This window comes from Citrus sinensis, chromosome 7 (assembly GCF_022201045.2).
Source record: "Citrus sinensis cultivar Valencia sweet orange chromosome 7, DVS_A1.0, whole genome shotgun sequence".
Lineage (NCBI taxonomy): Eukaryota > Viridiplantae > Streptophyta > Magnoliopsida > Sapindales > Rutaceae > Citrus > Citrus sinensis.
Window position 1 is genome coordinate 12,843,383 of NC_068562.1, and position 26,248 is coordinate 12,869,630.

Consider the following 26,248-nt stretch of genomic DNA (forward strand, 5'->3'; position numbering starts at 1 on the left):
TATGTTGTGTAATCGTGTCATAATCCATTTTGCCACCTCTAATCTTAACTGTCATGAGAGAATTTCTCAAGTTCCATATTATTGATGGGAAGAGATTTTTGTTATTTTGTTGTTTTTTTTTTTCGTTTTACAGGATGATGCTGCATGGCTGGAGTATTTTGAATCAAAAGCTCTAGAGCAGCAAGAAGCGGCACGGAATGGAACTCCAAAGCCAGATGCGTCCATTGCGAGTAAAGGTCACCTTAGTGTCACGGGATAAGTGTTTTGCGCAGCTAACCCGTGCGGCACTTAGACAACTTTGCCGAATGTTGCTAAGTAAGCCTAGAGATTCTCGAACAAGAGAAGAGAGCAATTGAGCCAAAGAAACTTGTATTGCACAAAGAGAGATTACAATGCTTGTTCGATACAAATGCTTAATGCCATCCCATATTTATAGGGGAGGCTTTGCCTAACTTTGCCTAACTTCACCTAACTTCACCTAACTTTGCCAAACTTGGTCAAACTCTAGAGTATTTTACAATTTCCTAGCTATTTGCATGTGCTGGAATTGTATAAAGTATTCTAGAATATTTACATGTTCACATGTGCTAGAGTTGCCTAGAACCTTCCGGAATTGGGCCAAGCTAGCACTCTTGGCCTTGTGTTGGCTCTCTAGCCCGAAATTGTGGGCAATTGGGCTAGCGAATTGGGCGGTCCGCAACATCCTCCCCCACCTAAGCTCGCGGCGTCCCCGTCGCGCTCTCGTGCTTGAAGTGCTGGATGTGCTCAGCGAATTGCCACAAATCATCTTCCCGTTCCCAAGTGGCTTCGCTCTCGGGGAGGTTTTTCCACTTCACCAAGTACTCGCTATGTGCTGGCACGCCCCTCCTCGAAACCGTTCGTCCGCAATGATGTAGTCCACATCTTTGTCGAACGCGGTGACAACAGCAGTTGGCGCGTGCCTCGATTCTCTGCGACTTGGTTCTCCCATGTCTTCATGATATGGCTTGAGAAGGCTCACATGGAAGACCGGATGGATCTTGAGTCTTGGCGGAAGTTGGAGTTGATACGAAACGTTGCCTACACGTCGAACAACTCGGAAGGGTCCCTCGTAGCGCCTCACTAACCCCTTGTGAACTTTCCGCAAAGTCTTGAATTGTTGGGGTAGGAGCTTGATCATGACTTGATCTCCTTCCTTGTACTCAACATGCCGTCTCCTTGTATCAGCCCATTTCTTCATTTTCCTCGCGGCTTTGTCGAGATAGGCTCGCATGATGTCTGCTTCCTCATGCCATTCGCGGGCGAGCTTGTGTGCCGCGGGGCTTTTCCCTCCGTAAGTCGAGGCTATGGCATTGGGGGTCATGGGCTGGAATCCCATGATGATCTCGAACGGACTCTTGCCTGTAGCCTCGCTTCACTGCAAGTTATAAGAAAATTGGGCGATGTCGAGTAGCTTCGCCCAATCCCGCTGGTGAGCGCTCACATAATGCCTCAGGTACATCTCGAGGAGGCCATTAATGCGCTCGGTCTGCCCATCCGTTTGTGGGTGGAAACTTGTCGAGAACTTGAGATCGGTCCCCAACATCTTAAAGAGCTCCGTCCAAAACCGCCCAGTAAACCGAGGGTCTCGGTCGCTCACAATGCTCTTTGGAACTCCCCAAAGCTTCACAATGTGCTTGACGAATAGGCGGGCTGCCTCGTCCGCTTTGCAATCGACGGGTGCGGCAATGAATGTAGCATACTTGCTGTATCGGTCGACAACGACCATGATGCTACCGCAACCTTCGGACTTGGGCAGCGATGTGATGAAGTCCATGGAGACACTCTCCCATGCCCTTGTTGCTAGTGGTAGCGGCTCTAACAATCCCGCTGGAAGTTGATGATCCACCTTGTCTTGTTGGCACACAAGACAAGTTCGCACATATACCTCGAAGTCGTCCCTCATGTGCGGCCAAAAATACGAGGCTTGAACTAGTGCGGTGGTGCGCTCGATTCCTGGGTGACCAGCCCACTTAGAGTCGTGGCACTCCTTGATTACTTCCTTCCGCAAGTTTCCCCACCTTGGCACGAACAGCCGATCTCCCTTGGTGAGGAGGATGCCTTCCTCTTGCCAAAACCGCCTTGTCTTTCCCTCGAGCACCTTCTCCAGCAAATCCTTTGCTAGCGGATCTTGTTGGAGGCCTTCCTTGATGCGTGAGACAAGGTCGGACTTCGGTTGGCTCATGCTAAGTGTTGCCAATTCCGCCTTGCGGCTTAGAGCGTCCGCAACAACATTGGCTTTCCCCGGTTTGTACTCTAGCCGATAGTCGAATTCCGCAAGGAAATCTTGCCACCGTGCTTGCTTCGGACTCAACTTCTTTTGAGTTTGAAAGTAGCTTGTCGCCACGTTGTCCGTCATGATCGTGAAGTGTGAGCCAAGCAAGTAATGTCGCCACACTCTTAGACAATGGATGATGGCTGTCATCTCTTTCTCTTGCACCGTGTAGCGGCGTTCCGTGTCATTTAGCTTTCGACTCTCGAACGCTATTGGGTGGCCTTCTTGCATAAGGACTCCACCTATGGCGAAATCTGAGGCATCCGTTTGAACTTCGAAGGGCTTGGTGTGGTCCGGAAGAGCGAGGACTGGTTCCTCCGAAATTGCCTTCTTCAACTCCTCGAATGCACGTTGACACTCTTCGGACCAATGCCACGTTCTGTTTTTCTTGAGCATATCCGTCAAGGGTGCCGCCTTGGCTGAATAGCCCTTAATGAAGCGGCGGTAGTAATTCACCAGCCCAAGGAATGAGCGAAGCTCGGGTACTTTCGAGGGAGGCTCCCAATCGAGGATGGCCTTTACTTTGTCATTCTCCATCATGATCTTCCCGCCCGCAATCTTGTGGCCAAGGAACTCCACCTCTTGTTGGGAAAACGAGCACTTCTCTAGTTTGAGGAAGAGCTCATTGTCTCAAAGTACTTGGAGGACTTGTTGCAAGTGTTGGGCATGATCCTCGAGTGTGGTACTATACACCACAATGTCGTCCAAGTACACGACCACAAAGCGGTCGAGGAATGGTTGGAGTACCTTGTTCATGAGTGTGCAAAATGTGGCGGGTGCATTAGTAAGGCCAAAAGGCATCACAAGGAATTCGAAAGACCCGTACCTTGTTGTGCACGCTGTCTTCGGTTCGTCTCCCTTGGCGATGCGCACCTGATAATACCCGGAGCGCAAGTCAAGTTTGGTGAAGTACCGCGCTTTGCCAAGCTGGTCGAACAAGTCCGCAATCAAGGGAATCGGATACTTGTTCTTGATAGTGATCTTGTTGAGCGCTCCATAGTCGATGCACATCCGCAGCGATCCATCCTTTTTCTTTTGGAAGAGCACGGGTGCACCGAATGGGGCCTTTGAGGGGCGAATGTAGCCTGCGTCCAGCAAGTCTTTGAGTTGTCTCCGCAACTCCTCTAATTCGGGTGGTGCCATGCGGTAGGGCGCCAAGGCTGTTGGCTTCGCGCCTTGTTCCAGTTCAATTGCATGATCTACCTCTCGCGGAGGTGGGAGCTTCTTCGGAAGTTCTGGAGGCATCACATCCTTGTAATCTTTGAGGACGGCTTGAATTTGTGGAGGGACTTGGCTTGGCGACGTTCCGCTATTTCCTTCCTCATTTAGTTCCCAAATGGAGACCAAGAAGCTTGGGTCCTTCTTGAAAGCCCTTTTGAATTGCATGGCGGAGAGTGTCTTCTCCTCGGACTTGCCTCGCTCCGTGGGTACCATGCATGCTTTACTCTCGTCGAGGATGCTTAGGGAGTTTGTAGCGGGCAGTGGGAAGGCATGGACTTGATCGAAGAATTCCATGCCGAGGACCATCTTGAAGTCGTCCATGGGCACGATGGAGAAGTCAAGCTTTCCGCTCCACGTACCAAGTGTGATGTGCACGCCTTGTGCGATTCCCGCAATTGGCTTGGCGGGTGAGTTCACAGCCTTCATTGCGCCTCCTTCCTTAGTGGCCTTGAGGCCTAAGCGCTTGGCCTCGTCTACGGACACGAAATTGTGTGTTGCTCCCGTGTCTAGCAGCGCGCGAACGGACTGACCGTTTACCTTTGCGCTTACATACATGAGCCCTTTCTTGACGAGTGCGGGCTGTTGGCGATTGAGTGCGCCGAGGCGTTGGAGAGAACCCATGCTGAGTTGGGGTTCCTCCGTGGACATTGCGGGGTTGCTCTTGAGTTGGGCAGCAAGAGCATTAAGCGACCTCTTCTCCGGACAGTCGCGTACCCAATGAGGACCATTGCATATGAAGCATGGGCTTCGCGGCTTTGGCGCCTCCTTCTTGCCCTCCGTTTTTCCTTGCCAACTCTTGTTGCTAGGCGGCTTTTTCTGCCCCCAATCTTTGCGGTTGTTGCCCTTGTCCTTGCGACTCTCTCCCCCGCCTTTGCCTTGGTTGGCCTTTTTGTCCTTGGATTGGGTAGAGTATTCGGTGAGCGACTCCGCAACGGCAATGGCGTCGTCAAGTGTTTGAACACCACGCCTATCAAGCTCGGTCTTGGCCCAATCCTTGAGGCCATCTTGGAAGTAGAAGAGTGAATCCTTGTCGGACATGTCGCTTATCTCCAACATGAGGGTAGTGAACTCGTTGATGTAGTCCCGAATACTACCCGATTGCTTGAGGCGACGTAAACGCACTCGCGCTTCCTTCTCCGCATTGCTTGGGGCGAACTGCTTTCGGAGTTCTTGCTTGAAGTCGGCCCAAGTGTCGATGGCGCAAATGCCCTTGCCCATCTCGCCATGCTTGCGACGCCACCATAGTTGTGCAGCGCCTCTAAGATAGGTGGGTGCAGTGCCCACTTTCGATGCCTCATCTCGGACACCCATGGCATCGAAGTATTGATCCAGCCCAAAGAGGAAATTGTCCACAATGGTGGCATTGCGTGTGCCATCGTAGGTGTCAGGCTTTGGCACGTCAATGCGGCGCGCATCACTCGAGTTTGCGGAAGCTGGACTTGTGGAGAGTGTGCGCTTGTGCCATGCCCAATCCGAGCGGACTTCATCCACTTCCGCACGGACAGTACGTAGTTCGTCCTGAACAAAACTACGAAGTTTGAACAACTCATCATGGAAAGAACGAAACTCACCTCGGAGAATGTTCGCTTGCTCATGGATGAGAGCTTTTGTGGCCATCGTGAACTCGGCGTATTCTCCCTCGAGACCATCCACTCTTTCCTCCAATCCCACGAGGCTATCTTGAGCGGCGGACAATGCTATTTCGAGAGTGCCTACACGAGGCTCCAACGCATCCACGGATAGGGCCTTGGACTTGCCGCGAGTCTTGCCTTGGGCGCGTTCTCCCTCTCGGCCACGGCTTGGTTCCGGTGGAACATCCACACCAACAACACCCTCTTGTGCTACGTTCGAAGGGTTGGCCATAGCTTCGTGAGCTAATTTGCGTGCGTGCAAACCTTAGCTCTGATACCACTTGTCACGGGATAAGTGTTTTGCGCAGCTAACCCGTGCAGCACTTAGACAACTTTGCCGAATGTTGCTAAGTAAGCCTAGAGATTCTCGAACAAGAGAAGAGAGCAATTGAGCCAAAGAAACTTGTATTGCACAAAGAGAGATTACAATGCTTGTTCGATACAAATGCTTAATGCCATCCCATATTTATAGGGGAGGCTTTGCCTAACTTTGCCTAACTTCACCTAACTTCACCTAACTTTGCCAAACTTGGTCAAACTCTAGAGTATTTTACAATTTCCTAGCTATTTGCATGTGCTGGAATTGTATAAAGTATTCTAGAATATTTACATGTTCACATGTGCTAGAGTTGCCTAGAACCTTCCGGAATTGGGCCAAGCTAGCACTCTTGGCCTTGTGTTGGCTCTCTAGCCCGAAATTGTGGGCAATTGGGCTAGCGAATTGGGCGGTCCGCAACATTAGGTATTAATAGGGTATTCCCACATTACTTGTTTCTGAATTGTTGATTATTTCTTGTGGCACCAAGATCTATAATGATCGCTTTTTGCAGTGTATCAGATCTCCTGTATTACATAAGTCCTGGTCAAGATTCTAAAAGAAGCGAAGCACATAGGAAACAACGACGTGCAAAGGTAGTACATACTTAGTGCCTGTTTGGTATGACTTATCTAATGGTCATAAATTTTTATTTAATCCTATAAGCTCTTATCAAAAATTTTGTTGTTGTTTAATTGTTTTTTTAGTAGAGCTCTTGAAAATGAAATAAGCTATTTTGCCTCTACTACCAAAACCTCAAATTTTGTGCTTTTGAGAGTAGAGGTTAAAAAGTTTTTTTTTAATATTAAAATATTTAAAATATTCTCTACTTATTTGACAATCTTATTTTATTCTTTTCAAAACATAACTTTAAAAAATTTGCTTATTAAAGTAATTTTATAATTTTTAATAAAAGCCCTTATTGACAACCAAACAACACAAATTTTTTGAGTAAAAACTTTACTTATAAAATCTTTACTAGCAAAACTCTACTCAAATAAGATCTATTTGAAAAGCTATGTGAAATGAAGCATTAAGCATGCTGCTGTTCTCTGTTCCTTTTTCCTTGTGATGTCATCTGAATGGATTCTTAAACTAATTGTAGTTAGGATTTGGTATTTTAGGGTACACTCTGCTGGCTGCATATAGTTTTGGATTTGCTGATTACACGAGTAAACTTGTTGTCCATGCAAAATGCAACTAACTATTGCAGGATAATAGTTCTACTTTTCTGAGTGAACTCTGAAGGCACCAATTATAAACATCCATTTCTGGCATAGAATCACACTTATCTAACATGCTTATACAGATCGCAGACATGATTGAAACTTTAGAAGGTTCTGATCTATTGATGGCCATAGATTGGGCCAGCTGATAGTTAGTAGCCAATGATGGAGGGTTGCTTGGTCAAGCAGCTAGTTCTTTAGAAATTCAGTGATGATGAGCAGAACGAGTGATAGTTTTTGTTTTCCCCTGTAACCTTGAACAGAGTGAGAAGAAACCATTAATTTGAAGTGCAATGGATGGATATGACAGATCTATCATTTTGGCTAGGAGATGGAGTTCTTCCATTCTACTCTTATTTAATGGTTGTTATTATTGATTCTAGAAAAACATTTTTCGATTTGGCAGTTGGAGTTTTTCCCTTTTTTTTCCCCCATCTTGTAGGCCTTAGAGAACCAAATAATACTCCACATTAGATAGACAGGATTATTGTGTGCTAATTTGAAGTATTACATGGTCGACAATTTAAGACACTAATAAAGTATTTCGCTTTGATTATTTTTTTTGAGAATTCCATGATTCAAAAGGCCGAAGAATTTCGTTAGTTTAACATAATATATATTAGCATAATTTCTCACTGAGTGTTTTTTTCAACATTTCAGGCATGTGCATATCAAATTCCCATTTATGTTCCACTGAATTCTGCCTCATGTTATGTCCGGATTTGTTGTAATAAATTTTGCTACTGTAAAATTACAAGATGATTGTAACTTAAAATGAAATATTTCTGTGTGCTCAATTTTTGACATTTTATATGCATACAAGTTAAAAAGCTTTTGTTTATTTTTGTTTATTTATTTATTTTAGGTAATGCAGATTAGGGAAAAGATTCATGGAGCACATCATGATATGATGGTGGAAGATGCACTGCCCCATGATGGATTGAAAAAAAGTATGACTATAGTGGAAAGCAAGACCGAGGAAGTAATGGAAGACAGTGTTCAACCTGAAGAGCCAGAAGAGAATGATAATATTACTAGATATGGACCGGCAATTTCAGGTGAGTTTGTCTATGAAACAAATTCAGATGAGGGGTGGCAAGAAGCCAATCCAAAAGGTAGGTCAGGAAATGCTGCTGTTCGGAAGCTCAGCCGGAGGCGACCTTTTCTTACAAAGCTAAATGTCAATGGTTGTGAACATTCAAATCTTAGAGAAAAGGGCAATAGACGGGAAATTTTATCTCCAGCACGGGAAAAAGCTTCAAGGACCACCACCACTGAGTTAACAGGCATGAAGGATTCAATTAAACTGCAGGCAAAAGCTTCCGTCTCCAAAGTTTATGCAAGTCCACCAAACCTTACTGCCATGACTTCCAAGTCGCTGTCTTACAAAGAAGTAGCTGTGGCACCACCAGGTACGGTTCTAAGGCCATTACCAGAGAAACCTGATGAAGAAATTGAATAAAAAACTGAAACGCAGATGTGCGGTAATGCTCCTGAGACATCAAAGGCGGAGTTGAATAACCATTTCTCTCCAGTTGAAGATGTGCCAGTTGATGGTCGTTCTCAAGAAACTCATGGAAGTGCAACTCAATCTGAAACTACTGCTGCAGATACCGAGGAAGTTCCTTCTTCTTCTAATGAGGAAAAGCCCATGGAAACAAATGGGAGTAAGCTTTCTGCTGCAGCTGAACCATTCAACTCCATGACTCATCTGCTGAACTCTGTAGCAGCCACGAGTATTTATGATGCGCGAACTAGTCAAGGTATGCTTGCTGAACCTGCTGTACCTTCGGCTGCTGCTAGAGTTCCTTGTAGGCCAAGGTCGCCTCTCTATTATAGAAATAATTATTCTTACATGATGAAATATGGATTTCCAAAATACCACTCTTCCATTATGGAAAGAAACCTGTTGGGGCCTTCAAGAATCATGAACCCGCATGCACCTGAGTTTGTGCCAGTGAGAGGTTGGCAAATAAATCCTGGATATGCAGATTCAAATGTTTCAAATGAGTCGAACTCTTCAATGACACAAGTGAGGCAGAAGATGATAAACTTGACAAAATGTCCAGTATCCAAGGCGAAGATAATACCTCAAGAAAGAGCAGTACAGAGGCCGAGAAGTCAGAGCTGGCAAGACAGATACTACTTAGCTTCATTGTAAAGTCAAATTGAGAATTTGAACAAACACAAACATGGATACATAGCTGTTTGGAGAAAAGCCAACGGATACATAATACAGCACGATAAGTTATACACGGCCGAACCGTATGTGCTAGTAAGCACAAACATATTTGAAAAGCCAATAATAGCATGTGTCAATACATCTATCAACGAAATAGAACCACAGTTTGCGCCAGTACGAGTTTATCCAAAGTGCTGCAAATAAACCCAAACTCACCGATGCATAGGATGCTCCAAAACTCCATCTTAATGCCACCATGTCAATCACAGAATCGCTTTCATCTTCTCCTCCTCCTGTAGGTGTCGCTGGTGGTGTCAAAGCACTGCTGCATTTCGTCTTTATCATTGAGCCACAAAGAGCCGAATTACCTTTATAACTGCAGTCATCAAAGGTGGCAAACTGCTCTTTGTCTGGGATTGGGCCGGACAAATTGTTGTATGACACATTGAAGTTTGATAAAAAGTTGAGCTCAGTTAGTTGAGGAGGAATTTGGCCACTTAATTTGTTGCGGGAAAGGTCAAGGCTCTCTATCATTTTTAGATTGGAGAAGCTCTCTGGTATAGCACCTGATAGTAAATTATTGGACAGATTAAGTGCACGAATATTTTGAAGTTGCCCAATTTTCCATGGAATTTCTCCACTGAACTCATTGCCTGACAAATCTAGTCCAGCCATGTAGTTGAGGTTGCTACCGATGAAAAATTCATATCTATTCTTTGTCACAAATTTTGCACCTACTTGTTGATCTTGTCTAAAATGTAGTTCAACTGGCAGTTGCAGCTCAAGAGAGGAATTGTAGTAGGCAACAGGGGAATCAACATTATTTGCATAAAAAAATTCTGACGAATCATCATCAGTCGCTTCTCTCCAGAATGGCACGTTACCCAAACATGAAGGTATCGGCCCATTAAGTCTGTTACGTGAAAGATCCATGATACTTAATTTCCTTAATTGGCACAATTGATTAGGAATACGTCCTTGTAGATAGTTCCCTCTCAAAAGAAGAACATGCAAATTCGAACGCTCATTGATCTGATGAGGAATCCTACCAAAAAGTTTATTGTCCCTCAAATCGAGGGTCAATAATGTAGAGCTTCTAAGCAATGCAATTGGAATTAACCCCTTAATTGCATTGTTTTGCAGATAAATGTGCTTCACGAATGAAAGATTGGAGAGAGATATCAAACTATTTTCGGAGAGGTCTATAAACTCAAGACTTTTAAGATTGTTGAGCTGGACCGGAATATTACCTTGCAAATAGTTTTCTGACATTAAAAGAACCGAAAGGACTGAGAAGTTCCCAATCCAGTGGGGAATATCGCCGGATAACATGTTGTTGGATACATTTAATACTCTTAGCAAAGTGGAGCTCAACAAACCATCTGTCATCTTCCCACTGAAATGATTGTTGTCCAAATATAACGAACCCAAATCAGTCAAGTTCATATAATTGGGAAAAAGTTGGCCATAGAAATTGTTATTTGATAGGTCCAACCAATCTAAGGAGAGGCAACTAGAGACTATAGGTCGAGGTAATTTTCCCGTAAAATTATTTCTAGACAAATCCAAAATAGTTAGCTCTTTCATCTCACCAACTGAATAAGGAATATTACCTTCAAAATTATTTTTTGACATATCCAAATATATCAATTTCTGAAAGATAATACCCAAATTCTCTGGTAGCTTACCAGAGAAATTGTTACTGGAAATATCTAGATGACGAAGCTTATCGTATTTGGCATTGGGAAGTCGTGGAAGAATTCCTGAGAATGAGTTATTCCACAGAAACAGAACTTCTAATCCTGTGTTGTTTTGCAACAACCAAGTTGGAAAATTGCCAACCAATTGATTGTGAGAGAGATCAAGGAATTTTAAGTTGGATTGGTGTAAAAGAAAACTGGGATTGACATTTAAGCGGCAGTGAGGTAATTGGAGAACCTTGAGAGGATATGTGGGGAGCCAGTTTTCGGTTTTCACTTGCAACATATCGTTTTGTGGCGAGAGTAGCAAGACCTCAAGCTTTGAATGATTAGCCAATGAATTTATTGAGAATGTTCCTTGGAAATCGATGAAAGAGAGATCCAAATATTCAAGTGATGTGAGGTTGGCTACTATAGAAGGTAAGTTTCCACTTAACCGATTGGAAGAAATATCAAGAACTTTGAGATGAGTCAAGTTGATAAGACATTGAGGGAGCTGACCCTCAAAGTTATTTGAGCTTAGATCCAACTCAAAAAGATTCTTCAAATTACATATTCCTAAACCTGAAAATTCAAATTTCATAAAACGAAAACCAATTATAGCGCATTCAATCATAAAACCAATATAAGACTTATAAAACCGACATGAAATCAAATTGTCTAAGTATTTTGGTCAACATAAATAATAATAGAATGATATGAATTTATTTCTCATATAATATGATGTTGATTGCAAAAGCGTTTCAATTAATCTAACAAAAATAATAATAAAAATAAAAAAGCGCTCAATAATTCTTGCTCATCATAATCAATTCAAAAAGCGTTCCAGCAATTCTTGTTGTTTAAAATTATGATTTTCTGCGGAAGAGTTTGTTGACCTCATCTTTTTGTTGGATAATGTAGAGAGAAACTCATAATATTTTAGTTGCCTGGCATTCAACAAGAAGTTTTTTTTAAAAAAAATTATTTGATTTAACCAAAAAAACCTTGTTAATTAGACTTAGACTTAATTTTTTTTTATATATTTTTCTATTTAAAAAATTAAAAATGAGTGAGTAGGGGTAGAAACATCATTTTGTAACTAGTTGTGGGGGCAAAAATGTTATTTTGTAACTAATTGTAAGAGTAAGAATGGCGTTTTTTATAGTTAATTGTAGGGTAGAAACGTCATTTTGTAACTAATTTATTATTCTTATTAAAATTAACAACAAAAGTTAACAGAATATTGCACGCTCAAATATTTTTAAAAAATATGTCATCTTCTTAAAATTTGTTAAAATACGTGTCATCCAAAGGTAATTGACCATTTACATTATTATTATTATTATTATTCCCAAAAAATCAATTTCCCTCACAATAATCTTTTCTTTTCGTATACATTATACTATTTATGTTTTTATATATTTACTAAATCAAATATGTAGAATTTATCATTTTCTTTGAACAAAAAAATAGCAAGGTCACCTAATTTATTCTTAAAATTAAAATAATCAATATCCATTGCTTAATCTTAAGTTTTATGGAAATTATTCCAATAATAATTCTTTAAAATATTCTTACCAAACACATTTTTCTTTTTCTCATTTTTGAGATTATTTTTGAAAATGATACCGAACACATTTATAAATTTTAAAAATAAATTTAAAAATAGCATTTTTATTTTCATTTTTTGGGGTGAAAACAACGATTAGAAAACAATAATGGGTTCTTGTTTATCATCCTTCAACATAAAAACACAGTGTAAATTGTTTAATTTGGGTTTCTAGAGAATTTTTTATATTACTATTACTCAAATTTTATGCTTCCAAGCTTTTGAATTTATCTAATCCTGCATCAAGAATTAATGAACATATGATAAAAAAATATTTTTTTATTCAGAACTATAAATATTGAAATAAAAATAAATATCATTGTTGATTTTGTTATTAAAAAGATTCAGAATTAAGAGAGAGTGAAAGAAATGAGCGGGTTATGTCGGAAAATGGTGATAGAGTATGTCAATTACTAAACTTTGTATAGAAAGCAGTGCTTCTAATTCAAATTTGATCTAGTTGGAATTAGGGTGCGTTTGGGATTGAGGTTGGGCAGCTGTAGCTTTTAAGCTACAGCACTAAAGTGTTTGGTAAACACTAACTACTGCAGCTTTTAAATTATGTTGATATGATTTTTTACCTGTATAATGGAAAATCTATTATATCTTTAATAATTTCATCAAAATTATTATTTAAAATTTATATTTACTATATATTACTAATTTTTATTTAATACTTACAGCTTTTTTTCCACAGCAGCTATAGCTTAAAAGCTACAGCACCTCAATCCCAAACGCATCCTTAGTCAATTAGGCATTAGAATCAAAAGAATGAAGAATGGGAACTCAAAATTAGATTTAAAAATTATAATAAAGAGATTCAACTAAGTTGATATACTCAAACAGCAGATTGAAAAATGAAAGGCCATAATGTTACCACCAAAAAAAAAAAAACTGGGAAATTAATAGGAAGTGATGATTGTTGTGGTATACCTTGAAGTGTAGTTATTCCACAACTACCAAGATGTAATGTTTTCAAGTTTGTCAAATTTGCCAATCCTACATCAATAAAATAAATAAATAAATAAATATTACTTCAAAATTATTGTAGTAAGGCCGTGATCAGTGTGGTTGTTTGGTAATTATCCCAGTAGCTTACCTAGCCTTGTTAAAAAGCCACTTGTTAGATTGAGGTTCCCGCCTAGAAACAACGCTTCCATGTGTCTCAAATTTGCTAATCCTGCTCAGAAAACATTAAATTTTGATCAAGACAATTTACGTATATATTTTAAGAGATTAACGAGCCTAACATGCATTTCTGCTGGCATGAAATGTATATACCTTGCTTGATTCTGGAACCTTCAATGCAATTGTAATAAAGATTCAAAGTGGTAAGTGAAGTTAGCGTATTCAAATATGGTAATATGCTGTCGTCGAAGAAATTGTCACAAAGATTTAAGATCTTCAGCTGCTTCAAGCTCCCATTGCTATCGTAAGCTGCAAATGCATATGAAGTATTAATATTATAATATGCACGAGAAATATATACATATACATGTACCTTTGTTCTCATAGAGGCCTTTAAGCCAATTATCAGATAAGTCGAGGCTCTGCAATTCTTTGAAAGAATGAAACAGTGACATATTCAGAAGGGAAACTCCATAAGAATAAGAGTTATAATCAGAGAAGTTGAACATTCTTGTCCCATTGAGTGAGAGTTGCATCACCCGGCGTGTGGTGGCGTTGCACTTAACTCCCTCCCAATCATCACAACAATCAGACGACATTCCATCATGTTACAGAGCATGGTTAGAGTATGGAGTTGCAAGCATAAGATAATTCTACTGCTGACGTGTTCAAGTTAGTTAGCTGACTCGGATTACTGTTAACAAGTTTGTTAAGCACGTGTATTTGTTATAACAGACTTGAGTGTGTGTATTGATCTTTGTATATAAACAGAGCTCAGATCATTATTATGATTGAGTAATTAGATTCAATAAACTCCAGATTCTTCTTATCTCTTCTTCTTCATTTTCTCGTTAACTTTCCTGTTAACCAAACACATTATATTACAAATTCTCACATGGTATCAGAGCAAACATGATGAGCTCTAATCAGATTTCTGGATCCTATAGCTTTGCAACTCCTGTCAAACTAGATCAGAATAATTTCATTGTTTGGCGTACTCAGATCCTAACATCAATCAAAGGAAACGGTTTAGAAAGCTTTGTCAATGGTGATCGAATTTGTCCAGAGAAGTTTCTCTCGTCGGCAAGCACTATTACTAGTCGATCAACTCTAGTAGAGGATCAAGAGGTCAATCCAGAATATACAGCTTGGACTAAGACTGATCAATTGATTCTGAGTTGGATGATGTCGTCCATCCAACAAAACTTACTTGCAACAGTGATTCATTGCTCCACAGCTAAAGAGCTCCTAGATGCACTCACAAGTATGTTTATCTCTCAGTCTCAGGCTAGAATTATGCCACTTAAAATGCAGATTCAAACACTTAAAAAAGGATCTATGTCTATGATTGATTACTTTGCTAAAATGAAAAGGTTATCTGATAGCTTAGCCTTGGCTGGAAAACCTGTTGAGTTGAATGACTTTCTTCAACATGTGCTAACTGGATTGGACTCTTCAGATTATGAGTCTCTGGTTACTAGTGTTTTAGCTAGAGGTGACACCATAGGTCTTGATGAATTTTATTCCTTGTTATTAAGTCATGAAAATAGAGTTGAGCAGAAAAAAGGCAAAATTGCTAGTGATGTTACACATCATCTAACAGCTAATATAGCTCAGAAGCAATATAATTCTGGAAAAAATGCTGGTGGTAACCAAAAATATAACAATGGAGGTGCTTATAACTCTGGTTTTGGTGGAAATAGTATGGGTCAGACAGGTGATTTTAATTTTAATTCAACAATCATCTGTCAAATATGTTTTATACCTGGGCATGGAGCAAATAAATGCAGAAACAGGTACAACTCTGCTTTTGTGCCTTCTAGGAATCAAGCTAGAGGAGCATTTAATGGCAACTTTAGGCCGGGTCAAAGGAATTTTGGAAGAGGTTTTGGAAACAATGGTGGTCGATCTTACAATGGAGTTTATGGTAGAGGTTTTTATCCTCAGCCTGGCAATATGTTTGGTCAATCTAATCTTGGAAATTCTAATATGCCAAGAGGTTCTGGTTATCAAGGCTATGTGATGTACTCAGATCCCACTGCACTTTATGTTGCTCATCCTGGCAGCTCCTCTGGTTTCACACCTTCTGCACCTGTCTTTTGTTCCAATGAAGATTATAACAGTGGTGGTTCTTCCTCAGCTCCATTAGTGCCTGCTCCAGAGATTGTTGAAGATCCTACCTGGTACATTGATAGTGGTGCTACCAATCACATTACTAATGATTCAGGTAAACTTCTAGCACCAAAAGCTTATACTGGAAATGAAAAACTACTTGTTGGAAATGGTTCCTCCTTGCATATTAATCTCATTGGATCAGTATTGCTAAACACAACCACACATGAACCTTTATTACTAAATCATGTTCTTCATGTTCCTCAAATAACCAAAAATTTACTCAGTGTCTCCAAACTCTTAGCTGATAATAATGTTTCTATTGAATTCTTTGCAATCTTTGCTGTGTTAAGGCCAGGAGCTCAGGGATCATTTTGCTTAGAGGAATTGCAAAGGGAGGATTGTATCAAGTTCAAAGTGCATCTCAATTCTCTCAAGCTAGCACAGCTTTGTTATGTCAATCTTCTTCCAATAAATTTGAGTCTATGTTTGCTTATTTTCCTTCTATGTCTTGTAATCCTTCTGGTTCATTAAACAATTCTGATACAGTTCATCATCTATCCTGTAAGAAAGCTTTCATAGCTAGAGCAAGTGAAGTAGATGTTAATTTGTTTCACAAAAGGCTAGGGCATCCTGCTTTTCATACTCTTAAAACTGTATTGAAGAGTTGTACTGCTGGTATTTTCAATAAAACCAAAGTCTTGAATTTTTGTTCTGCTTGTCAATTTGGCAAAAGTCATTTGTTACATTTTGATTCTGTTGCCACAAAAACAACTGAACCTCTTCAGCTTTTATATGCTGATCTCTGGGGCCCCTCACATGTTACTTCAACACAAGGCTACTCATACTATCTGTCAATCTTAGATGATTTCAGTAGGTTTACGTGGATTTTTCCTTTAGCTGCTAAGTCTGATGCACTACAAGTGTTTCAAACCTTCAAAAGGTTCATTGAAAAATTCTTGAATAGAAATATTAAAACTGTGCAAACAGATTGGGGAGGGGAGTTTAGAAGTTTTTCTACTTATCTTGCTCAGTCTGGAATTCAGTTTAGGCATCCTTGTCCTTATATTCATCATCAAAATGGTAGAATAGAGAGAAAGCACAGGCATATTGTAGACATTGGCCTTACCTTGTTAGCTCAAGCAAATTTGCCACTCAAATTTTGGTGGAATGCTTTTCACACGGCTGTTTTTCTCATCAATAGGTTACCTACTCCAACCTTAAACAACATTTCTCCTTACCAAAAGCTCTTTGCTCAAACACCAGATTATCACTTTCTTAGAATTTTTGGTTGTGCTTGTTTTCCCTATCTCAGGCCATACAATAAACACAAGCTTGCTTTTAGGTCAGGAAGATGTGTCTTTCTTGGCTACAGCAGCCACCATAAAGGGTATCAGTGTCTTCATTCCTCTGGTCGAGTGTATATCTCAAATCATGTCGTTTTTGATGAAAATTCCTTTCCATATGTGTCTGGTTCAGACTTTTCTTCTGTCTCTCAGTCTTGTGTTTCATCAAATACAGTCTCTTCTGTCCTTCCTTCTTTTACTCATTTTCCAATACAATCTCCTCTGCAACCTCAATCAGCAAGTGATTCCTCAGAGACTTCATCTCCAGCTCCCAGAGAGGTATATGCTCCTTCACCATCTCTATCTTCTTCTTCTATATCTTCTCCCACAGACCAATCACCTCATCTATCTTTACCAAGCCATATTAACTCACCACCTCATGTCATACCTGCTGCTCCTCCAGTAGGACACCATATGATAACCAGATCAAAGGCTGGTATTTTTAAGCCTAAATCATATCTTGCTGATCTTTTGGCTACACCTTCAGAACCTACATCTATAACCCAAGCAATATCTGATCCAAAGTGGTTCAAGGCAATGCAAGAGGAGTATCAAGCACTTAAAAATAATGATACTTGGGACTTAGTTTCACCTTCAGCTCCTGTCAAAGTGATAGGAAGTAAGTGGGTTTTCAGAATTAAGCACAACTCAGATGGTACCATTTCTAGATACAAAGCACGGCTGGTAGCAAAAGGATTTCATCAAACACATGGAGAAGATTACACTGAAACCTTCAGTCCAGTTGTGAAAGCATCTACTGTCAGAATAGTTTTAAGCTTAGCTGTTATGAATAAGTGGATTCTAAGACAGGTTGATGTCAATAATGCCTTCTTAAATGGTATTTTGGTTGAAGATGTTTATATGGCCCAGCCTGCAGGGTTTACTGATTCCACCAGGCCTACTCATGTCTGTAAACTCAAGAAGGCCATCTATGGATTAAAACAGGCCCCCAGAGCATGGTTTGACAGGTTCAAATCTGCTATGGTATCTCAATGGAGGTTCCTCAACTCTAAGTCTGATAGTTCACTCTTCTATAAGTGGGAAAATGGCCATATTTTGCTTGTACTTGTATATGTGGATGATATCATTGTTACTGGTTCTAGTTATCAGCTGGTGCAGCAAGTGATTCTTAATATGCAGAAAACTTTTGCTTTGAAGGACTTAGGAGAGTTGAATTATTTTCTTGGGATTGAAGTCTCAAAAACTTCACATGGATTCTATCTCTCTCAAGCAAAGTATATAGCTGATCTCTTAGCTAAGCATAATATGGCAGATTGTAGCCCTGTTCCTACTCCTATGTCTACAGGACATCAGCTCAGAAAAGGATCAGGTTCAACCATTACTAATGCATCTCAGTATAGAAGCATAATTGGAGCTTTGCAATATGTGACACTTACAAGGCCTGAGATAGCTTTCTCTGTTAATAAACTTAGTCAATATTTGTCTTCACCAACTTCAGAACACTGGGAAGCTTGCAAGAGACTTCTCAGATATTTGAAGGGCTCAATTCATTTTGGTCTGCATTTTTATCAGTTTGGAACTTTGCAAATGAATTGCTTCAGTGACTCAGACTGGGCGTGTGATAAAGATGATAGAAAATCAGTTGCTGGGTATGCAGTTTACATTGGCTCAAACTTAGTTTCCTGGTGTTCTAAGAAGCAACCAGTGGTATCAAGGTCCAGTACTGAAGCTGAGTATCGAGCTTTAGCTCAGGCCACATCTGAAGCTGTATGGATTCAAGCACTGCTTGATGAACTCAAAATCAAGCTTGCCGCAGCTCCTATAATGTGGTGTGATAATCAAGGTGCTATAGCCTTAGCCTACAATCCAGTGTATCATGCTAAAACCAAGCATGTGGAACTGGATATTCATTTCATCAGGGAGAAAGTAGCAGCAAAGAAGATTGTTGTGCAATTTGTTCCTAGTGAAGATCAAACTGCAGACATACTTACCAAGCCATTAACTTTTGATCAGTTTCATTACCTTCGAAGCAAGCTAAACGTTCATCCTGGAAAGTTTAGCTTGAGAGGGGATGTTACAGAGCATGGTTAGAGTATGGAGTTGCAAGCATAAGATAATTCTACTGCTGACGTGTTCAAGTTAGTTAGCTGACTCGGATTACTGTTAACAAGTTTGTTAAGCACGTGTATTTGTTATAACAGACTTGAGTGTGTGTATTGATCTTTGTATATAAACAGAGCTCAGATCATTATTATGATTGAGTAATTAGATTCAATAAACTCCAGATTCTTCTTATCTCTTCTTCTTCATTTTCTCGTTAACTTTCCTGTTAACCAAACACATTATATTACAAATTCTCACACATCATCAACCCATGAAGTAAGAATAGAGCCTTCATATTCCCTATCACTGATTGATATAAAGAAGCTCTTGAGTTCCAACAGAGTAGTCCTCTCTGTTTGCAAGCATGCTTTGTATCCATGCATTTCATTCATCAAAACAATAATCCAAATTAGTGAAATTAACGAGAACTTAACGAAGGAAGTACTTTCCATTGCAAAGCAACTTTTCAATTGGTCAATATAAAATTTGCAAGGAGGAAACTTCAATATTTATACTAAACATTTATCATCGTGGACCTTGCAATTTGATTGGCTGAAGATTACCAACCACCACCTAACGAAAATGAAACATCTCAGAGATATCAAGTAATAAAAATACTTGATTATCTTATTTTTGTTTTAGAGGGTTATTAAAGACAAAACATTGTCAATACATTATAACATCGCTATCTTGAAGTCTTTGTCTTTAGTGAAGACTTGTAAGCTTGAAATTACATATATATTGCAACATCGACCCAGGAGAAAAAGAACTTCACTAATACTCCGTGAAAAATAAAATTAAAGTTCACTGACTCTTGAATTAAGCCAACAAACAAGCGAGTGCAAACTATATTTTCTCCAACAGTTTGATGGAGATAGTCGTAACTAATAAAATAAAAGTTGTGTGAAAGAGTGTAAATAATTTATCCGTATATTTGGGTTTACATTGGATTATCAGTTAATCTATTAAATAATATGTTTTGTAAAGAATTTGATTGGATGTTTGATAAGTTTAATTTAGTAGTTTAATTACTCATAAAAGTGTGATGTACTCTAAAATGACAAATACATAAATGTTATTTGAAGCTTTTGTGACCCTTCATGTTCATGCATTTGAATCAAAGCCATTAAAATCAAATATATTGATAAACCTTAATAAGGAAATTAAGTTTCGATTGCTCTCAATCTGCAACTCGACTACTATTACAATCACTTGAAATGACAAAAACAGAAATTTCATATGAACTTGGGACAGATGTACACGGGTTCAATTTAGCTAATTTCCCATATATTTACAACTACGGGGAAAATTAAAGCTGATTGACTTTCAAATTAAGCAACAAACAAGCGGCTGTCCTACTATTTTTCCTCTACCAATTGACGGAGACCGCCGATGCTATAAAACAAAAATTGATTAAGAATTCAGATAAGGAAAATTATCAACTGTCCGTCCTAAGTTTATCATTTATTCATTTTTCGCCTTAAGTTTACAATTCGTATTAGTCATCTACTAAAAAGATAGAATTACACTTATGAAATGACAATACAGAAACAAATATAAATGGCAATAGTGGTAATTTTGTATGAAGTTTTCTGTTCTTTTGGTGGTTGGTTGATACAAATTAAAAACATAAGAAGAAAAATAAATAAATTCAAACTTTTAGTATTTCTGATAGCAGGTTAAACCAAAGGAGGAGGGCTTTACAATTTCCCTTTAAATAATTTAAGGGTGTGATTGCGTTTCTATTGAACTGTATGCTTGGATTTGCATTGAATTATCAAAAAATCTATGCAAGCATCGAATTGTAATGACTGACGAAGACTTATAAGGCTTGGACCAATGAAGAAAAATGCTTCATTAATGCTCCGTGGAAAACAAGCCAGTTTGGAAGCAGTTGATCGGATAGTCAACAGTTGATTGAGATAGTCAACTAATAAAATAAAAGTTAGTTGAGATAATTTTAATAATTTAAGCGTCGTTTGGGTTTGAAATAATCAAATAATTTATTCCAGTATTGAGAAGAGTTGAATTCCGTTATTTTATTGAGAAGAGATCCATCACTCCCTCGCAATTATCATAGCAATCAGACGACATTCCTTCATCATCGTCAAACCATGAACTAAGAGCTTCGTCATCGTATCCAATATCACTGCTGCTGATATGAAGAAGCTTTTGATTTCTAACAGAGCAGTCCTCTCAGTTTCCAAGCAAGCTTTGCATCCATGCATTTCATCCAAAACGACAATCCAAAGTAGTGAGGTTAATGAGAACTTAATGAAGGAAGTACTTCCATTGCAAAACAGCTTTTTATTTGGCTAAAGTTAAATGTGAATTAAATATCTTTGACTGGTGATATACATATATTCAGAGATTTGAAGTGCTCAAACCAAAAAAAAATAAAAAAATAAAAATATTATTATAAAAAAATTGATGAATAATATAGTTCCAGGAAGTGCTAATGTTTGAGGGAAGTACATCGAGGAGACCAGACGTGATGAGCAGGTGGTTGGTGGCAGGGTTCTGCGAGCAGGTGTATCCTGCAAGAGCCAAGTAGCAGGGGAATAGGAGCAGGAGTATTCTGCTTGTCCACGAATATGCCATTCGGGAGGCCGAACTCCTGTCAGAGGCATAAGGTCACTCCTGCTAGGCATGGAGGCGAGGAGACGCAGTCAACGACAGTTGGCAGGACGTGCATTCCTATCCGAGAGTTAAGGCACGAGGGTCATCTCCATTCGCCGACAATGGCGGTAATGGGGCGTCCACACCCGAGAGTGGGGAGAATGATGGGCGTGGACTGCGGAAGATCTGGATTCAGAGGAAGCCTATAAAAAGGTAACCAACGAAGGTAAAAGGGTTAGAATTTTGGCTATTTGAACTAAGAAAAGAGAACTCTAAGAACGGAGATTACAGAAAAGCCATAAGATCTGTGGCAAGCGTTCCCAGAACCTTCACATCTGACTTGAGCGTCGGAGGGTTTACGCCGGGAAAACAACCGGCGTGCTCTGACTCGTTTCTGTGAAAGCAGGGATACTTGGAGAAGAAAGCATACGAGGAGAGATCCTGATCGAGGTGAGGTTGATCGAGCATATATCCTGGTCGTAGGACGAGCATAACCAGAATCTCGCATCAACATTTTGGCGCCGTCTGTGGGGAGCTGAGCAAAAAACTTCTGTTGATAGCAAGAAGAGGAGTGAAGCAAGTGAAAAGTAATGGAGACAGGAGGAAGTAGTGCACAAGGGGGTGATATGAGGCTGAACGATTCCGTGACGTTGAGGGAGATAGCCAGCGAAGCCAGGGAAAAAGCCATGTTCGACCGGATGGGACGGATGGAAAAACAGATGGAGACCCTGACAACCATCCTGCATGAGTTGCGGAGTGAACGAAGGGTAACCCAGGAGGAAATGGTGAGAGGTGGTGGAGTGGCACCAGGTCCCGATGGTACAAGGAGAAGTCAAACCGCCAGGAGACTTGGTGGTGAGAGAGGTAACATACCTCTGCGGGGAGAATTCCATAGAGACGAAGAGCAATCCCCGGCAAGATAGATTTTTTACGAGGACGATGGGGTGGCGAATGCAGAAGAAACAGAGTTGAGGCAACACTTGCATGATGTAGAGCAAGAGAGGGATCAAGTTGCAGCACGTGACCCTGGTCGTGCAGTGCAGCTGGAGGAGGAAGTGCGCAGACTAGCGCAGATAATTGACGATATGCAAGGAAGGAGCAGAGCTCCTGGTTGGAGGATAATGCTGGACGGAGAATCACCGCTCGCAGCAGATATCATGAGGGCAGTTATTCCGAGAGATTTTCCTCTCCCGGACCTTAGATATTCGGGACGAACTGATCCGCTGGTGCACATAGATCGCTTCAATGACATAACGGGGGTACAAGGATTATCTCAGCCCCAAAGGTGCAGGGTGTTCCCACTATCCCTGGAGGGACGTGCACGCGAGTGGTACAGGAAACTTCCTCGGGGCAGCATTAAAACCTTCGAGCAGATGTGCCAGGAATTCGCAGAGCAGTTTAGTGGGGCAATGGCACCAGAAGATGACATGATGGAGCTGAAAAGCATGAAACAGAGGGAGCAAGAAACCCTTCGGGAATTCATCAAGAGGTTTCATCGTGCTGTCCTCGACTTGGGAGCCTTCAACCACCCTCAGGCATTAAGGGGATTGAAAGAAGGAGTGAAGATAGGAAGGCTGTAGTACAACTTGAGAAGCCCAGCTATCCAGACGTATGCGGCCGCATACGAGCAGGCTAAGAAAGATATTGAGATTGAAGAGGAGAAGGCAGCACGAATTAAGATAGACCAGTTAGAAGGGTTGGGGAGGAAAGAGAAGAAAGCATTATCGGGGAATGGGCCGATCAGGAGGAAGAACCACCAGGCCTCGGATAGTAGAGCAGGAGGCCGGGTAATTGCTTACCAGCCTCATCAGAGGCCACCACAGTATCAGCGCAGCAGGGCGCAGCCTCCTCGCTCCCCAGCTAGGGAGCCTTGGAGAGGGCATGGTTCATCATATGGTGGTCATCAACACTCCCACGGTGGCAGAGGGAGCAGACCAGAGGTACTGCCACCGCACCCAACTCAGAACGGAGCAAACAGAGAAAGAGCAGTGAACCTGATTGACCAGAACCGGGACTATGGGCGGTACACTTCATTGAAGATGTCCCTGGCCGAGGTGTACAAGGCCATAAAAGATCGAGGGTTGCTATACCTCCCGGCTCCAATAACCAAGCTACCCAGCAGGAGGGACAGGGGACGCTATTGTAAGTTCCATGGCACTCATGGCCACACCACAGCAGATTGCAGAGATCTTAAGACCTAGGTTGAAGATTTGGTGAGAAATCGGTATCTGGACGAGTTTGTAGATGGGACCATCCCAATGGTAGCTTCAACAAGTGAAGGGGAGCAGAGTGACAGGAACTTGAGACGCGAGCAGCCCGCAGTGAGGGTTATAGCGGGGGGTCCGACATTGGCCGGAGACTCCAATAGGTCGAGGAAGAATTATGCTAGATACGCCATGACCAGCAAAGAGGTATTCTTCAACACCCCAGCAGCCAAACGTGCAAGAGTCAGGCAAGTGCCAATCATGTGGACAGATGAGGATGAAGAAGGGATCCTATACCCCCACGAGGATGCTTTGGTCATCAAGGCCACTGTCGCTAGCAAGAAGTTTGACAGGATACTGGTTGACACAGGGAGTTCAGTTGATGTGTTGTTTAAGTCAACCCTGGAGGAGATGGGAATAGCAGACCTGAAGTTGGATTACACCAATACCTCCTTGAAGGGGTTTGGAGGAGGAAGGCTGGTCCCTCTGGGCGTGATCGAGCTGCCTATCACGATTGGGAGCTCCCCGACAGAAAGGACAATGATACTGGACTTTGTGGTAGTGGATGAGGAAGGTCCTTACCAGATAATCCTAGGTCGGCCATTTCTGAGGATGAGCAAAGCGGTGCTGTCCAACCATTATCTGGCTCTGAAGTACCGGGTGAATGGGGTAGTTGGAGTGGTACGAGGATACCAGAGGATCGCAAGAAGCTACTACTCCTCGGCGGCAAGGGAAGCAATGCAGATAACATCCCTCGATACCCGAGTGGAAAACAAGAATGGCAGACAAGAACCTGTAGAGGATCTGGAAACAGTAAGCCTGGGACCAGAGAATCCGGGAAAGACGATCAGAATCGGGTCGAGACTTAAGGGAGAGCAAAAGCGGGAGTTGGTGAAATGCTTACAGACTCATGCAGATGTGTTTGCTTGGACACATGAAGACATGCCAGGGATTGACCCGGAGGTGGCATGTCATAAGCTGGCAGTAAAGAAAGGTGCTCGGGCAGTAAGGCAGAAGAGGAGGTGCTTCAACCAGGAGAGGTATGAGGCTATAAATGGCGAGGTGGAGAAGCTCTTGAGAGCAGGGTTCATTCGGGAAGTCAATTACCCTAAATGGATATCGAATGTGGTGTTGGTAAGGAAGGCAAATGGCAAATAGAGGATGTGTGTGGATTTCACGGACCTTAATAAGGTGTGCCCAAAAGACAGTTTCCCTTTACCGAAGATCGATCAGCTAGTAGATTCAACGGCTGGACATGGTCTGCTTAGCTTCATGGACGCGTTCTCGGGATACAACCAGATTCCCATGTACGAGCAAGATGAGGAGAGTACGACTTTCATCACTAACCAGGGTTTGTTCTGTTACAGGGTAATGCCATTTGGTCTAAAAAATGCTGGGGGCACCTATCAGAGGCTGGTGAACAAAGTCTTTAAGCCGTTGATTGGGAAAACTATGGAGGTGTACGTGGATGACATGATCACCAAGTCCAAAATCCCGAAGGAACACGTCAGACACCTCGAGGAGACATTCGGGCTTTTGAGGAAGTATAAGATGAAGCTCAACCCGGAGAAGTGTGCCTTTGGGGTTGAGTCAGGGAAATTCCTTGGATTAATGGTGAGCCATAGGGGGATTGAAGCAAATCCCGAGAAAATCCAGGCAATTGTGCAGATGAGGTCTCCCCGTAACCTGAAGGAGATGCAGAGCCTCACGGGTAAGTTGGCGGCGTTGAGCAGATTCATATGCAGGGCTACAGATAAGTGTCAGCCATTCTTTCAAGTGATAAGGAGGGGAAAGAAAACAGAATGGACACCAGAATGCGAGGAAGCCTTTCAGAACTTGAAGCAATACTTGCAGCAAGCTCCACTGCTGTCCACACCGAGGGATGGGGACAAGTTATATCTGTATTTGGCGGTATCGGATCGGGCCGCCAGTTCTGTTCTGGTGAGGGAGGAAGAAGGAGTTCAGTATCCGATATATTACACCAGCAAGGCCCTGCTCAATGCTGAGACCAGATACCCACCGTTGGAGAAATGGGCACTTGCCCTTGTGGTTGCTGCTCGGAAGTTGAGGCCATATTTTCAAGCATTCCCAGTCTCGGTAATAACAAACCAGCCGTTGCGTCAAACTCTACACAAGCCAGATGCTTCAGGTCGGCTCGTCAAGTGGGCTATAGAGCTGAGCGAGTTCGACATAGACTACAAACCCCGAGCAGCGATAAAGGCTCAGGCAATGGCCGATTTCGTAGCAGAATTTACAGAGCCTGAAGTATGTTTAGACCAACGAGATGTAGTTGTAGACAGTGGCGAAGCTCAAGTATGGCAAATGTCTGTAGATGAGTCATCAGGGGAGCAGGGATTGTATTGGAAGGCCCGGAGGGGGAGGAGATCTCTTATGCTGTAAAGTTAGAGTTCGCAGCAACGAATAACCAGGCAGAGTATGAAGCCTTGATAGCAGGGTTGGAACTGGCTAAGGCCGTGAGAGCAGATAGAGTGAAAATCAGAACTGATTCCCAGCTGGTTGCGAATCATGTCAGTGAAAGATTCCAACCGAGAGAGGAAAAGATGGAGCAGTACCTGAAGATAGTCAGGCAGATGATGGGAAAATTCGAAGCGGTG

At 41.6% G+C, this 26,248-nt stretch overlaps 1 protein-coding gene and 1 pseudogene across 2 annotated transcripts in view; one reads left to right on the forward strand and one right to left on the reverse strand.

The window, feature by feature from the left end:
* The window catches only part of LOC102610039 (protein REDUCED CHLOROPLAST COVERAGE 3-like), a 144,226-nt pseudogene that overhangs the window by 54,389 nt on the left and 63,589 nt on the right, over positions 1–26,248 (forward strand). The gene's annotated exons all lie outside the window — the stretch shown is intronic.
* The window catches only part of LOC127903776 (receptor-like protein 15), a 91,503-nt gene continuing 74,190 nt past the window's right edge, over positions 8,936–26,248 (reverse strand). Inside the window, exon 21 of the mRNA XM_052444690.1 lies at positions 8,936–10,882. Within this exon, the coding sequence (XP_052300650.1) occupies positions 8,960–10,882 (1,923 nt within the window). The 3' untranslated portion in view covers positions 8,936–8,959. The remainder of the gene's footprint in view (positions 10,883–26,248) is intronic.